Below are 16,665 nucleotides of genomic sequence, written 5' to 3'. Positions count from 1 at the left end.
TGCAAGAGGTTCTGCAGATGCTAGAAATCCAGAGTAACTCTCACAAAATGCTGGAGGAACTCAGCAGGTCAGGCAACATCTATGGAGAGGAATAAACGGTTGCTGTTTTGGGTTGAGACACTTCATCGGAGGGTGGTGGGAGAGGAAGGAGTGCAAGCTGGCTGCTGATGGGTAAAGCCAGGTAAGGGGGAAGGTCGGTGGTGGGAGAGGAAGGGGGGGTTGTGAAATGAGAAGCTGGAAGTTGGTGGGTGGAAAATGTAAAGGGCTGAAGTAGAAGGTGTGACGTCTGGCCAAGTGGTTAGGGAGTTCGACTAGCGATCTGAAGGTCGTGGGTTTGAGCCCAGCCGAGACAGCGTGTGTCCTTGAGCAAGGCATTTAACTACACAATGTACCTAGTCTACCCAACTGAAAAATGGGTACCAGCAAAAAAATGCTGGGGTCAACCTCACGATAGACTGGGTGGGGGGGGGGGGGGGGGGGTACTCTCGTACTCTCAGTTGCTTCAAGCCATGGAAACCAGCATAAGCACTGGCCTGATGAGCCACAAAGGATTCTGTAGAAGTAGAAGGATTCTGATAGAGGAGAGTGGACCATGGAAGAAAGGAAAGGAGGAGGGTCACCAGAGAGAGGTAAAGAGAAGAGAAGGGGTAAGTGGGGAGCCAGATGGGGAATGGAAAAAGAGTGGAGGAGACTGGGGGAGAAATTGCCAGAATCTAGAGAAAGTCTTTTTTTCCCATGGTTGAAATGTCTAATACCAGAGGGCATGCATTTAAAGTGAAAGGGGGTAATTTCAAAGGAGACGTGAGGGGCAAGTGTTTTACACAATGGCAGGTGCCTGGAGTGGTGGTAGAGACATTAGGAGATTTTAAGAGATGTTTAGATAAGCACATGAATGTGAGGGAAATGGCAGGATATGGATATTATATAGGAGGAGGGATTAGTTGAGCTGGCCATTTGATTAGCAATATAATTGGCTAGGCACAACTTTGTGGGACAAAGGGCCTGTTCCTGTGTTGTACTGTTCTACCCTCTGTATTCTAAATTGACGTTCATGCTGTCAGGTTGGAGGCTGCCCAGACAGAATATGAGGTGTTGCTTCTCCACCCTGAGAGTGGCTGTTAAACATCGGTTATTTTGCCACCTGTGCAGTGTTTCAGGAAACAGAACTAACAGTAGAATGTCTGTTGGTTTTCTATAGGGGAGATGCCTTATTCTGCAATGGGGTCTAACTGTTGTATGTGCAATTGTCAGCCAACATTGCTAGCAATACTACAGGAACTCCGGACGCTGCGAGAGCTGATGCAAGCACAAGCAGGTAAGGACTGACATTGTTGTAAAAAAAAATGTGGACGTGTTTTAAATATGAAGTACAACATAACATGTATTGGCTCATCAGGAGAACCTCCTAGTGAACAGCCATTTCAATTTTACACTCAGTAGCCACTTTATTAGGTACAGGAGGTACCTAACAAAGTGGCCACTGAATGTATGTTCCTGGTCTTCTGCTGCTGTAGCTCATCCACTTCAAGGTTGGACATGTTGTGCATTCAGTGGTGCTCTTCTACACACCACTGTTGTAATGTGTGGTTATTTGAGTTACTGTCGCTTTGCTGTCAGCTTGAACCAATCTGGCCTATCTCCTCTGAGCTCTCTAATTAACCAGGTGTTTTCGCCCCCAGAACTGCTGCTCATTGGATGTTTTTTGTTTATCGTACCATTCTCAGTTAACTCTAGCGACTGTTGTGTATGAAAATCCCAGGATATCAGTGTATCTGTGTCACTTGGATCACATTTCTTCCCCATTCTAATATTTGATCTGAACAACAACTGAACCACTTGACTATGTCTGCTTGCTTTTATGTATTAAGTTGCTGCCACACGATTGGCTGTTTAGATACTGTATTTGCATTAATGTGTATGTGTACAAGTGTAGTTAATAAAGTGGCCACTGAGTGTACTTGCCACACGACAACATGTCTGTCTATGTTTCCAATGCTGACGAAGGCTGGATGCAGCTTAGAGGAGCATCTGTTCATTCCATCTTGATAGTCTCCAACCTGACGGCGTAACTATTCCTTCTCTGTTCCTGCCCCCCCCACCTTTTTTGACCTACCCCTTCCCCTCCACCTCCTCCCTCCCCACCTCTTACCTCTCTCTCTCTCTCTCTCTCCCTCCCTCCCTCTCCCTCTCCCTCTCCCTCCCATCCATCCAATCACCTTCAGCCCTTTGTCATTGCTAGCTGCCACCTCACAGCTTCTACCCTCCTCACCTGGATCCACCTATTCACCACCCACTGGCTAAAGAAATTGTTTTTCATCTGTTGTAAATGTAAAGCAAGTAGAGCAGGGGGGGTTTACCCATGATGGACTAGGATGTATTTACATAACATCCCTTTTGCTTATTTCCACACCCCATTGCAAAGAATCTGTTATCTTTTGAACTCTACAATGATGGTGCTAGCAGACTTTCATAATTGTCAAGTTCTAAACTTTTATATCTCACGGGTTGGCAGTGAGAGACACAGGAGGGACCTCTGTGAGTTGCTTCCCCCACCACATCAAAGAAATGTTGCAGTTTATATTTTCCCCACTGTTACAGAACAAAAATTGTCATTGCAATTTTAGTGACCATGTAACAGCTTTTTAACAAACTTGTTTCTTGTTTGCTAATGCAGTGACTGTAACCACAACAAACTTTCTTGCTGCACAGTCTTTCCATTGTTGCTTGGATTTTAGTATTGGTACTGGTTTATTATTGTCCCATCTACTGAGATACTGTGAAACGTTTTTTCACATGCCATCCATACAGCTCATGTCAGATATCGAGGCAGTAGAAAGAAAAATGAATGCAGAATAGAGTGTCACAGAGAAAGTGAAGTGCAGGTAGACAAAGTACAAGGGCCACATTGAGGTAGATTGGGAAGATCAATAGATTAGTGCAGGAGTCCCCAACCTGGGGTCCTTCCCTAAATGATATTGGTCCTTGGCATAAAAAAAAGGGTGGGAACGACAGGTGTACGATTGGTCGGTTCAAGTGCCTGGTAACAGTGGGATGTCCGTGAACCAGGTGGTATGTACTCTCAGCTTTTTGTATCGTCTGCTTAGTTAGAAGGGGAGAAACGAGAATCTCCAGGGTGGGTGGGGGTCTTTGATTATATTAACTCTATTCCTGAGGCGGCAGGAAGTGTAAAGCAGAGTTAATGAACGAGAGGCTAGTTTTTGTGATGGATTGGGCTCTGTTTGCAGTCGTAGGCAGAGCACAGAGTTTGGATACGTCTGGATAGGATGCTTTCCGTGGTACGTCTGTAAAAACTGGTGAGGGTCGTCTGGGATATGCAGAATTTTCATAACCTTCTGAGGAAGCAGAGGCACTGCTGTGTTTTCTTGGCTGTGCCAGACCAGGGCAAATCGTTGGTAGCAGGAACATGAAATGATGTCAGCTGTAGTGTTGAGCCTCTGAGTCATGCTTGTGGATTCAAATTCCCTTCCTTTTGAGATTTAAGAACAAAATTCTAGGTTGACACTCCAGCACCATTCTGAGGGAGCCTTTCCACCTTCTAGCTATCCTCCTTCCCCTCCACCCACCTTTTTATTCTGGCATCTTTCCCTTTCCTTTCTTGCCCTGAAGAAGGGTCTTGGCCTGAAACATCGAATGTTCGTTCATTTCCATAGATGCTGCTTGACCTGCTGAGTTCCTCCAGTATTTTGTGCGTGTTGCTTAAGATGAGGATTGACTTTATTTGTCACATATGCATCAAAACATTGAAACTGGCATTGAAATGTGTTGTTTGTGTCAATGACCAAGGATGTGCTGGGGGCAGCCTGCAAGTGTCGCCTTTCTTCTGGCAATCAACAGATCATCTGTGTTATAGGGACAAAATAAAGGGACGTTTATCAGCTAGGACAACAGGATGAACTCTCTTGTTCTTCAAAGCAGCACCGTAGAATTTTCTCCATCTACCCAAAGGACCATATAGAGTCCTGATTATCTAACAGTTGGCCCCTACACCAATGCATCACGTCATGTAGCAGTCAAGCAGTAAGGAGCTTGTACTTTCTCCCTGTGACAATGCAGGTTTCTTCTGGGTGTTCCGCTTTCCTCCTGCATTCCAAACACGTGTGGGTTAGGGTTGGTGAGTTGTGGGCATGCTGTGTTGGTCATTGATGCAAATAACACATTTAATTTGTATATTCTGATGTACATGTGACTCATAAAGCTTTAGTAGGCATTTTCAAGATAGATTTAATGAAAGTTTATAATGAGATTTGAAATTTTTAACAGAAACTTTGGGCAACTTTTTTCTTACACAGAGGGTGGTGAGTGTTGTGTACTTAATATGTCAGTTAAATTTGAGTAATCTTTTAAACATATTTGATTAAGCATTCTTGTTCGTTTCAATAATTTATTATGGGTTATATGTATAAATATGTGAATTGCATATGTCATCATGCTACCACGTGATACGTGCGCACCAGCTTAAAGTGAACTCAAAGTTAGACACGCATTCCCGGTTTCCCACGTCTTCCCACGAATTAGTTTAATGTTTTGAAGTTACAATTCAGAACAGTGAGTGTGTGGAGGAAGCTGCCAGAGGAAGTGGTTGAAGCAGATACAAAAACAACTTTTAAAAAGCACCTGGAGCATTATAGGGATAGGAAAAGGTTCAGTAGGTGATGGACCAAATCCTTACGAGTGGGACTAGCTCAGATGGGGAGTCGTGGTTAGCCAGGACCAGTTGGGCTAATAGCCTGTTTCCATGCTGTTGAGTGGTTCACTTCAAGGCACTTTAGAAGTAAACTCCTTTTACCATTTCTTACGACATCTTTTACAAAATCAGAAGATACCAAACTGCTTTACCACTAATTGCCTTGTCTCTATTGCGATGCAGAAAATGCAAATTTATACAAATGATCACACATAAGCAGTGACATAACAACCGTAAGAGTCATGTTGGATGATGGTAAAATGTTCACCAGGATGGCGGGAAGAAGCCCTCTGCACAAAAGCAAACTCATATTGTCTTTAAACATTCACCCATGATGCCAATGACTGATCCATTTCCCTCTCAGCCCAATCTCCTGCTTTCTCCCCGTAACCCTTCATGCCCTGACTAATCAAGAATCTGTCAACCTCTGCTTTAAATGCAACACTTTATTCTGCAATCTGTTATTGTTTTACCTTGTTCTACCTCAGTGCACTGTGTAATTTATTGATCTGTATGAACAGTATTCAAGATACCGGTAAACTTTTCACTATCTGTATGCGCCGGAGCATGGTGACACTTGCGGACTGACCCCTGCACATCCTTGGACTCTGTTGGTCATTGATGCATTCGATGTACCGGTATTTCTTTGTATGTTTTGATGTGTATGTGTTAAATAAAGCTATTTTTAAGGCATTAAAGTAATCTTCGGTACATTTCTAATTCCAGAACAAAATGTTTATAAACACAGCAAATGTCAGAATCTTGCACCTGTGTTATTATTTCCACAGGTCCTCAGAATGCTGTTCATATGACATCTACCCACACAAATCCGTTCCGGTCAACTTTGCTACGGAATAAAATCATTAAAAAAAGACTGATCCACAGGCTGCGGCCTGTTCCGGCTCAGCCCAGTCGGAAGTTTCACAGTCAGAATGTCAACGTGCCGCAGGCAGAGAAGAACCACACATTGTCCACGGAGAGGTTGAACACAGACATGAACCCAAGGCATGTCCCACCAGGCCGGGGAGAGAGCTGTATTCCAGAAATGGAAAGCATGCACAACAGTGATCTTTTAGAGGTAGGTGAAAGTATTTTAAACTCCCGCTCTCTGTACCATGTAGAACAGAGCTTCATTTTCCCCAGGAGAAGCTCTATAAGGCATTGGTCAGACCATATTTGGAGTATTGTGAGCAGTTTTGGATGCCTTAACTAAGAGAGTATGTGCTGGATTTGGAGAGGGTCCAGAGGATATTCATGAGAATGAACATTGAAATAAAAAGGTTAAAATATGAGGAGCATTTTGATGGTTCTGGGCCTGTAGTCACTGGAGTTTTGAAAAATTGGGGGAATCTCATTAAAACCAGTCGAATATTGAAAGGCCTAGATAAAGTGGACATGTAGAGGGTGTTGCAGATAGTGGGGTAGTCTAGGACTCAGAGATCACAGGCTCAGAATGGAAATGAGGAAGAATTTCTATAGCCAGAGGGTGGTGAATCTGTGGAAATCAATGCCACAGATGGCTGTGAATTCCACATCATTGGGAATATTTATAGCAGAGCCACAAACACAAGAAAATTTGCAGATGCTGGAAATCCAAGCAACATGTGCAAAATGCTGGAGGAATTCAGTAGACTAGGCAGTGATGCACCATCAATAACTCTCTGAGACGTGAGGCGAGATATTGGCTTTTATTAACTGGAAGAAAGAACAAGCAGCAATTGACCACCATGCTACATCCTGGAGACTGAGAGGCAGGGCTGAGGCCCCAATCGCCTTTATACCAGGGTCTGTGGGAGGAGCCACAGGAGCAGTCAGTGGGGGGGGGGCGTGTCCAGACAGGTATATGTAGTTCACCACAGGCAGCATCTATGGAAAAGAGTAAATAATCGATATCAGAACCTGATGAAGGGTTTCGGCCCAAAACATTAACTGTTTTTTTCTTTTCCATAGATGCTGCCTGGCCTCCTGAGTTCCTCCTGCATTTTTTGTGTGTGTTATTTAAAGCAGAGGGTTATTGGTTGCTGGTTAGTATGTGTGACAAAGGTTGCGGAGAGAAGATAGAGTGGGTTTGAGAGGGAAAATAAATCAGCAATGATGGAATGGCAGAGCATACTTAATGGGCTGAATGGCCTAATTCTGCTCTTGTGTCTTATGGAAATACCTTCGTCCTACCCACCTTTTTGCAATCTCCTCGGATTGCAACCCGCTGTGATTTCTGTGCTCCCCCTATTTTGGCTTAGAACATTGTAGCACCATATTGGCCCTTCAGTTCATGATGTCATGCTGACCTTTTAACCTACTCTGACCCTTCTCTCATACATAGCCCTCCATTTTTCTATCATCCATGTGTCTATCAAAATGTCTCTTAAGTGCCCCTAATGTATTTGTGTCTACCACCACCCATTGCAGGGCATTCCACGCACTCAGCCACCATTCTCTGTGTTTTTAAAAAAAGACTCTTATATCTCCCCTATACTTTCAACTATTATTAGCCATTTCCACCTCAGGAATAAGTCTCTGGCTAGTCGCTCATTCTATGTCTGTTACCATCTTGTACACCTCTCATTCTCCTCTGCTCAATCAAAAATAAATGAATTAAAACCAAAAATAGTTGGTGCAAAGAGATCCTAGTGTTGCTAAACTGTATTGAGTAAGAGTAACACGCACAAACTGCTGGAGGAACTCAGCAGGTCAGGTATCATCTGTGGAAATGAATAAGCAGTTGATGTTTTGGGCAAACATTCAAGATTGCCAGTATCTGCAGAATCTGTTGTGTTTAGCATCAGATAAGCAGTATTCACAAGAAAAATCATAAATTATGCACAATTTTTACAAGAAAGAATGCAATTCAGACATTAAAACAAGTCAAAATGTCCAAAGTGGTCCTAGTGGTGGTAAACTAGTGTTGAGGGTAGTGCCAGTTGGTTCAAGAACCGAATGGTTAAAGGGAAGCAGCTGTTCTTGAATCTGGTGGTGTGGGACTAAGGGCTTCTGTCCCTCCTGCCCGATGGGAGTTGTGAGAAGATGGTATAGTGAGGATGTTTGATGATAGATGTTGCCTCTTGTAGACAGTCCTGATTGTGGCGAAGGATGTGCCAGTGGTGTATTAGATTGAGCCCATCTGCAGCTTTTTGAGTTCCTGTGCATTCAAATTGCCATTACCAGACCTTGATGCAACGAGTCAGGATTTTTTCAAAATAAAATGTTGTTGATGTTTGATGGCATGCAATGGAGCCATCCATTGGTCAGGGTTGACTATGGATATTGCGTCCTATCTGTCTACGTGATATGCAAGCCAGAGCAGAATGATATGGAAAGCAAGCTGTTACTCTTGTATTGGACTCCCTCTCTCCACATAGCCGATGAATGTAAAGGAATGGCAGAGACTGATACAGTTCGAAACCAGCGGCAACACAGAGTTGTCTATCAATATTGAACTCAACGTTCAGGGCTGCCTTAGGGAGTCCAGCTCTGAATTTTTCCTCTAGGTTTAATCCCGAAATCTTCCCCAAGAGTGGGTATGGCTGCAAGGCAACAGAGGTGTGAGATCAGAGTTTTCCTTCTCCGAGATGAGCTACCAACCGCAGCTGACATGTGCCATCTGCCTTAACCTCCTAAGAAAGGAAAGACACTGGCACACTTTTCTTGTGATTGCATCTACGTGCTAGGCCCAAGGACAACTCATCCAATGTGTTGGCGCCCAGGAATCTAAAACTGACCATTTGACTGAACTGTGTCTGCACTTATCCTGGTGGTCAGTACTTACAGACTGCAGGAAAAACTTGTATTCTATACCTTCCCAAAATTAATTCATTAATTATTCTGCAGTTCAGTGAAGCCATGGCTCAACTGCCTCTCCATTCCCTCCACCAACAGTTCCTCCATGTATCAGAAAATCCCTCTCCGATCTGAAAGCATCCACTGTCTTTTGAGGGAGAGAATTTCATCTGACAACTCCCTTACAGTGAAGAAATGTTTCAGATCGTCTCTCCTGAATGATCTGAGTTAGACACTGACCACATCTGAGAACATTTTTGCATTCAGTATTTAATGATCTTCCCAAAACTACCCACCAATTTATCCTCAGATAATAGGTCTGTACAACCTCAACAGGATTTTTAAAGCTTGCTTGCACCTTGAGGAGTTAATAAATTATGCAAGTAATTCCTGATGAGATTCTCGAGCTGATTAAATACGATAGTGCAATGTTATCCATATATCCGAATAAGAACAGTGTCTGTGCAATATGTAATTAAATGCAATGCAGTTTGCTTTGAATTTTTCCCACTATAATTAATTCAAATACCTGTTTTGCACTTCAAAAGATGCCTATTTATTACTTCGCATTGTAAATTTGTAATTAATCTCCTGGGAGCAAGAATGAAGAATCTGTGGGCACACTGTGTAATATAAATACAGACAGAACTGCAATCTTCTCCAGCTCCAAACAAAAAGCAGAGGGTTGTACACTCAGCCAGCTGCATCATTGGCTCTAGCCTTCCCACTATCCAGGATATCTTTAAAAGGTGATACCTCAAGAAGGCAGCATTCATCATTAAGGATCCCCATCACCCAGGATGTGCCTTCTTCTCTTGGCCATCAGAGAGGGGGTACAGGAGCCTGAAAACGCACACCCAGTATTTTAGAAACAGTTTTTCCCCTATCCCATAGAATTCTGAATGATCCATGAACATGTCCTCACTCTTTGCTTTCTTTTTACACTACTTATTTATGTTTTTTTATTTTTCTCATTGTAACTTATAGTAATTTTTGATGTGTTGCACTATACTGCTGCCTCAAAACAACAAGCTTCACAGCATAAGTCAGTGATAATAAACCTGATTCTGATTTTGAGAAGCCCAACTCTCAGGAACAAATTACCCTTCAACTGTCAGGCTTCTGATCTGGCGTGGATAACTTCATTCAGCTCATCTCTGAATGAACAGATTCCACCATCTATGGACTCATTCTTAAGGATTCTACATCTTCTCAGTGTTTATTTCTGAGTGGAAGGATGGAGATTTTTTTTGTGTGTGTACCATACTCTGCCAGAGCCTCGGCGACCACTTATTTTGGTTGTCTTGGAGGAAAGATTCTGTGAGTGGTCCCCCTCATCCTTTTTTTTACGAGGCAGAGTTGCGAGCTCGACACTCAACCCGGATGAAAAGCATGTCCGGGAACAGCCCGACTAGATTCGAACTCGGGAACTTTCGCTCCGGAGTCCAGCGCTGATTGATATCACTGTGCCACCAGCCGGCGGTACATCTCACCAAAGGAGGTATAAGGTGCTCCTTCCCTCTGCTAGTCTGCAGGTCACCCTCAGTCAAGGTTTAGCACCCCCCCGATCAGGGTCACAAGAAGCCATGGGAGCAGGTGGTGGACGGTCATATGAGCAGCTAATGCATATCACAAGTCCTGGTTATGCGACCACTGATGCCAGGCAGACAGTCTCTCAAGAGTATTGATGATGGCTGGGGTCACCTGTCTTATAAAGGCACTGCCCAAAAGAAGGCAATGGCAAAACTACTTCTGCAGAAAAGGTCTGTTAAGAACAATCATGGTTATGGGACAATGATCACCCATGTCATACAACATGGGACAGAATTATGATGGTATTTATTTATTTATTTATTTACATTATTTGTTTATGTACAGTTTGTCTTTTGCAAATTGGTTGGTTGTCAGTCTTTGTGTGTAGTTTTTCATTGATTCTATTGTATTTCTTCATTCTACTGTGAATGCCTGCAAGAAAATGAATCTCAGTGTAGTACATGGTGACATATATGTACTTCAATAATAATTTACTTTGAACTTGCATATAAATGAGTCTCAGGGTAGTATATGGTGACACATACATACTTTGATAATAAATGTACTTTCAACTACTCTGCTGCCCCCATTCATTGGTTAAGTTCTGCCCGGCTGCTCAGCGTTTATATCTAACTCTGTTCTCAGTGTCAATATTGAATCTGCTTCCATCATCCCTTAACACAGTGTGTTCTCCATCAGGATTTCACAGCTACTTCCCCTCAATTGTTCGGTTCTTGATCCAACCGGCACAACCCTATTCACTGGAGTTTAGCAACACTCTGACCACTTTCATCACTTTAAATCAATGGTTGTGTTCTCCTCTACACTTTTAAAGTGAAGAATGATGATAAACAATCTTGAATCTTTGCACTTCTGCTCTGTGTGTTCATTTTTATATAAAATTTACACATAATTTATGTTTAATTTGTTCTTGCTTCTTGTAATTGACACTGTGCCTGTGACTCCAGATTCAAGATGGTTTATTCTCATGCTTCAGTACACGAGTGTAAAGGAATAAGAAATGATTGTTAGTTCAGATCCAATGCAGCACAAATAATACACAACAAGCATAAAGAACACAATAAAAGAAACAAAAATAACCCAATAAATATAAGTATAAAAGGCCTATAAAGTACAATGTACCAATAACATACACATAGACTAATTGTACGTACATAAAGTGACACTAGGTGATGGATGTGTAGTGGTGGAGTGGGTCAGTGGGTGGAGATGTTGATCAGTCACACTGCTTGGGGAAGTAACTGTTCTTGGGTCTGGTGGTCCTTTTCCATATATATGTCTTTGATGGTGGGTAGGCTGGTGACAGTGATGTGTTGGGCAGTTTTAGCAACCCAGTGTATAGCCTTCTTGTCCCCCGCAGTGCAATTTTTCATCACTGGCATATGTTGTGAAATTATTATTATGTGGCTGCAGTACAGTACAAAACATAAAAACTAAATTACAAAAAGAATATATATTTAAAATGTTATATTAAATAAGTAATGCAAAAAGAGAAAAATATTGAGGTAATGTTTATGGGTTCAACGTCCAGTCAGAAATCGAGTGGCAGAGGTGAAGAAGCTGTTCTGGAATCATTGAGAGTGTGCCTCCAGGCTCTGTACCTCCTCCCTAATGGTAACAATGAGAATGGGGCAAGTCCTGGGTGATGGGGGTCCTTAATGATGGACGCCACCTTTTTGAGGCATCACTCCTTGAAGATGTCCTGGATGCTGAGGAGGCTAGTACCCATGATGGAGCTGACTGAGTTTACAACTCTCTGTAGCTTATTTTGATCCTGTGCAATAGATAGATAGATACTTTAGGAAATTCAACTTTTTTCCAATGTCCCATACACTGGGACTCCCGACCCATACCAGACAGTGACGCAGCTAGTTAGAATGCTCTCCACGGTACATCTGTAGAAATTTGTGAGTGTCTTTCATGACATACCAAGACTCCTCAAAATCCAAAGAAAATATAGCTGCTGTCGTGCCCAGTTTGTAACTGCATCAATCTGGTGGGCCCAGAATAGATCTTCAGAGATGTTGACACCCAGGGACTTGAAATTGCTCACCCTTTCCACTTCTGATCCCTCGATCGTGTATTCCTTTGTCATTCCTTTCTGAAGTCTCCCATCAATTCTTTGGTCTTACTGACATTGAGTGCAAGGTTGTTGCTGCAACACCACTCAACTAGCTGACCTATCTCACTACTGTACGCCTTCTCGTTAACATCTAAAATTCTGCCAACAATAGTTGTGTCTACTACAAGTATGCTTTCCATTGCACCTGTGCACATATGGACCTGTGCTTATGACAATAAACCTAACGTTGTGTATAAATCTCTGACTGCTTTACTAATCAACTTGACTTGATGGGAAATTCTGTTTTACCTTCTCCAGTCCCTCCATCAGAGCCTGGTTAGTTCTAATGTCTAAGGGGTGTAGTTATAAAGAGAGATTGAATGGTCTGAAAAGCATAAACACTAACAATTCTGCAGATCTTGAGCCACACATTCAGACTGCTGGAGGAACTCAGCAGCGATAGAGGGATATTAACAGTCAATGTTTCAGGCCAAGGCCCTTAATCAGGATGGAAAAGAAGGGAGCAGAAGCTAGAATTAGGCTTTTTTTGTTCTCACTGGAAAGTAGGAGGCTGAGGGGTGACCTTATTGAATCCAGAGATAGGGATAGTTGGAATCTCCTTTTCCCAGTACTAGAGGCACGGATTTAAGGCAAGAAGGGGGATAACTGTAGCATAGTGCCAGCAATCAGGATTCAGTTCTCGTCACTGTCTTTAAGGTGCTTATATGTTTTCCCCATGACTATGTGGGTTTCCTCCCACGTTCCAAAGATGTACTGTTTAGCGTTAGTAATTTGTGGGCATACTATGTTGGTGTCAGAAGCATTGTGACTCTTGTGGACTGCCCTCAGCACGTTATATATTATATGATAATAATGATGAAGCCTCTGGGTCAGCCATGGATGTTGCGTCCTAGCTGTCTAGATACACAAGCCGGAGCAGTACGATATGGAGAGCAAGCTGTTGCCCATGTAGCAAGCTCCCCCTCTCCACGCATATGATGGATCCAAAGGAACAGCAGAGGCCATACAGTTTGGCACAGCAGCATCGCAGAGTTGCCAGTCAGTGTTGAGCTCAATGCAGGACTGCCTTAAGGACTCCAACTGCAGATTTTTCCCTCTGGGTTTACTCCCAAAGCCTTCCCCATGAGTGGGTATAGCTGCAGAGTAGCAGAGGTTAGTGAGCAGAGTTTTCCTTCTTTTTGATGAGCTGCCAACCACAGCAGACAAGCCTGGTCTGCCTGAAGCGACTGGTTTTAAGGCGACAGTAATCCCACTTTTGTCCCTTCTCCTGTCAGTAGAAACAATTCTGATGGGCTTAGTAGCTAAGCCACATATGAAGCCCAGAAGCTGGACTTGGTTGTCAGAGGCTATTTGAGGCACACGCCATTGGGAGCTAGCAATAATAATGATGATTATTAGTATTATTGTTATTCTTTTGGTGTAATATCTTGATCCAAAACCAATCTAGGAAATTTACAAAGAAGAATAAAAACTAAAATAAAATTTTTTAGAAAACTCTATGTACGCTCGAACACACTTAGATTAACACTACCTAGGACAGAAGGAGGAAGAGGAATAACAGACATTAAAAATTTACACAGCAGTCAAATAAAACTTTTAAGGATATATTTTTATCAATGAAAACAGGAGCACTCCACAAAAGCATATGAGATTCTGACCAGAAATATACACCGCTAAACTTAAATGAAAGCACAATCGAAAAAAAAAGAAATTATCACTACAGAAAAAAAAGTTAACCAATGGATCAGCATGACCTTCCATGGAAGACATCTGCATGATCTGAGCACTCGATGTTGACAAGGAAGCATTGAACACCTGGCTCAGAGTTAGAGACCTCTTCCCAGAAACAGTGGTTCCTTGTGGCAATACAGGACCAGGTGGTCAGCACAAAAATAATCAAAAATGCATAATAAAAGACCAACAAGTTCAAGACAGTAATGCAGAAAATGCCGAGAGAAACCAGAAACAGTCCTCCACATTACAGAATCCTGCAGCAGTTTAACTAAATCTGATTACTTATACAGGCTCAATCAAGTGACAAACATCATTCACCAAAATCTTGCTCTAAAACACAAACTCATAAGAAACACCACACCTTACTATAAATACAAGCCTGATCCAATTTTAAAGTCGGAGTCCCACAAGTTATATTATGACCAATTTGTTATTGCAGATAGGACAATCCATAATAACTATCTAGATATAATAATACAGGTTAAACAAAGAAAACAACTTACTTAGTAGATACAGCCATTCCAAACACAGACAACGTACAGAAATCAGTAAGTGAAAAGCACCAGAAATATGTTGAATTAAAAGAGGAACATGAAGGACTACAGAACATGAACAGGGTCCCAGTAGTAATATCTATAACTGGTATCATACCAAAGGCACTGCACAGCAATGTTTATGTAAATCTCCATAAAGCCACAGTACTAAACACCAGTAGAATAGTCCAAAAGTTCCTAGCAAATGAAAAATGAGTGTGCTTGGCTATGCCCGATCCTCAGGTTTTACTGGTTTGAGCTGAGAAAATATAAAAATACAATAATGATAATAATAACTTAATTGAGCACTTCTCATACAGATGATGGAGTTCAAAGTACTTTACAAAGGGATAAAGGTGCAAATATGAAAATAAAATAAGAAATAAACATGAAAATCAAAGACAAAAAGATGTTAGTTCAAAGCAAGGTTAAATAAATAGGTTTTAAGCTGGCCTTTAGTGAGTATGATCTGATAACCACTACGGAGATGTAGCTGAAAAGAAACAAAAGCTGTGAACTAAATGTTCAGGGCACTCAATGGATATTTGTTAAATTGTTTTATTACTGTCATCCTGTACCAAGGTACAGTGAAAACTTTGTCTTGCATCTCTGAAGATGCAAAAGCCTGAAAGCATCTACCACCAGGCTCAAGGACAGCTCCTATCCCACTGTTATCAAATTCTTGAATGGACCTCTTATACAATAACATGGACTCCTGACCTCGTAATTGACCTTTTTGTGATCTTGCCCTTTATTGTTTAACTGCACTGCACTTTTTCAGAGGCCTTTACATGTTTATTTATTTATTTATTGAGATACAGCATGGAACAGACCCTTTGAGCTGCACCACCCAGCGATTCCCCAATTTAATCCTTGCCTAATCATGGGACTATTTACAATGACCAATTAACCTAGAAAAAAAGGAGAACATACAAACTCCGTACAGAAAGCAGGAAGAATTATTCTGCATTCTGATATTGTTTTCCCTTGTACTACCTCAATGCACAGGGGCAGTTTCTTCCCTTTCGCTATCTGATTCTGAACAGTTCATGAACACTACTTCACTGCTTGGCTCTTATGCACTAACTTAATTTCTACTTTTCTTATGGTAATTTATAATGATTTTAATGTATTGTACTGTGCTGCTGCTACTGTAAAACAGCATATTTCATGATATACAGTACTGTGCAAAAGTCTTAGGCACATGTAAAAAAAATTCTGTGAGGTGAAGATGCTTTCAAAAATAATGAATTGAAAAGTTTCTTAAAATCAAAAAAATTGCTATAGAGAGCAGTAATCAGTAAAAAACTAAATCAGGTCAATATTTGGTGTGACCACCCATTGCTTTAAAAGCTGCATCAATTCATAAGTACACTGCCATGCAGTTTTATAAAGAAATCCGCTGGTAGGATGTTCCAAGCATCTTGGAGAACTTGCCACAGTTCTTCTGCAGGCTTTGGCTGTCTCACTTGCTTCAGTCTCTCCAGGTAATCCCAGACAGCCTCAATGATGTTGAGATTAGGGCTCTGTGGAGGGCACACCATCTGAAACCTAGATCTAGAGTGCTTAAGACTTTTCCGTAGTACTGTAGAGTATGTCAGAAATTCTAATTCTGAATCTGCCTCATAATGGTCTTACACTTTATTGTTTAACTATGCTATTATTTTTCAGTACCTTTTACGCTTTATTCTGCATTGTTATAATTTTATTTTATACTACCTCAATGCACTGTGTAATGACCTAATCTGATGGACAACATGCGAGAAAAGCTCTTCTCTGAATCTCGATACATGTGATGATAATAAACCAACACCAATTCCAATCATACAAGTCATTTTATCACATTAGCACACGAGGGAGAAACAATAACCAAATTAATTATTCCAGTTACAGAGGAAGTGCAGTGCAGATAAACAATAAGATGCAACGCCACGATGAGGTAGGTTGTTGAGGTCAAGAATCCATTCTGTTGTACTAGGGGACCATTCACTAACCTTATAATGGTGGGGTAAAAGCTTGAGCCTGTTGATCTGTGCTTTTAAGCTCTTGTGTCTTCTGTCAGATGGGAGGGATGCAAGAGAGAATGTCTGGGGTGCGGGTGGGTTTCTTAAATTAGGCTGGCTGCTTTACTGAGGCAGTGAGAAGTGCAGACAGAGTCCACGGTGGGGAGGCTGGTGAGAGCTAATGAAAACCAGTGTCCCATCCGTGGACTCTGTCTCCCCTTCTTGTTCCCTTATTTTGTCAATTTTTCAACATAAAGGAAAAGGAGGAGAGTGAGA

At 41.9% G+C, this 16,665-nt stretch overlaps 1 protein-coding gene across 1 annotated transcript in view; it reads left to right on the top strand.

The window, feature by feature from the left end:
- The window catches only part of bend7 (BEN domain containing 7), a 74,610-nt gene that overhangs the window by 39,782 nt on the left and 18,163 nt on the right, over positions 1 to 16,665 (top strand). The window contains exons 5-6 of the mRNA XM_073065305.1: positions 1,199 to 1,315; positions 5,494 to 5,783. Of these exons, the coding sequence (XP_072921406.1) occupies positions 1,199 to 1,315; positions 5,494 to 5,783 (407 nt within the window). The remainder of the gene's footprint in view (positions 1 to 1,198; positions 1,316 to 5,493; positions 5,784 to 16,665) is intronic.

Source organism: Hemitrygon akajei, chromosome 14, assembly GCF_048418815.1.
Source record: "Hemitrygon akajei chromosome 14, sHemAka1.3, whole genome shotgun sequence".
Classification (NCBI taxonomy): Eukaryota; Metazoa; Chordata; class Chondrichthyes; order Myliobatiformes; family Dasyatidae; genus Hemitrygon; species Hemitrygon akajei.
The sequence above is the reverse complement of the archived record's forward strand: the minus strand, read 5'-3'. Positions and strand labels throughout refer to the sequence as shown.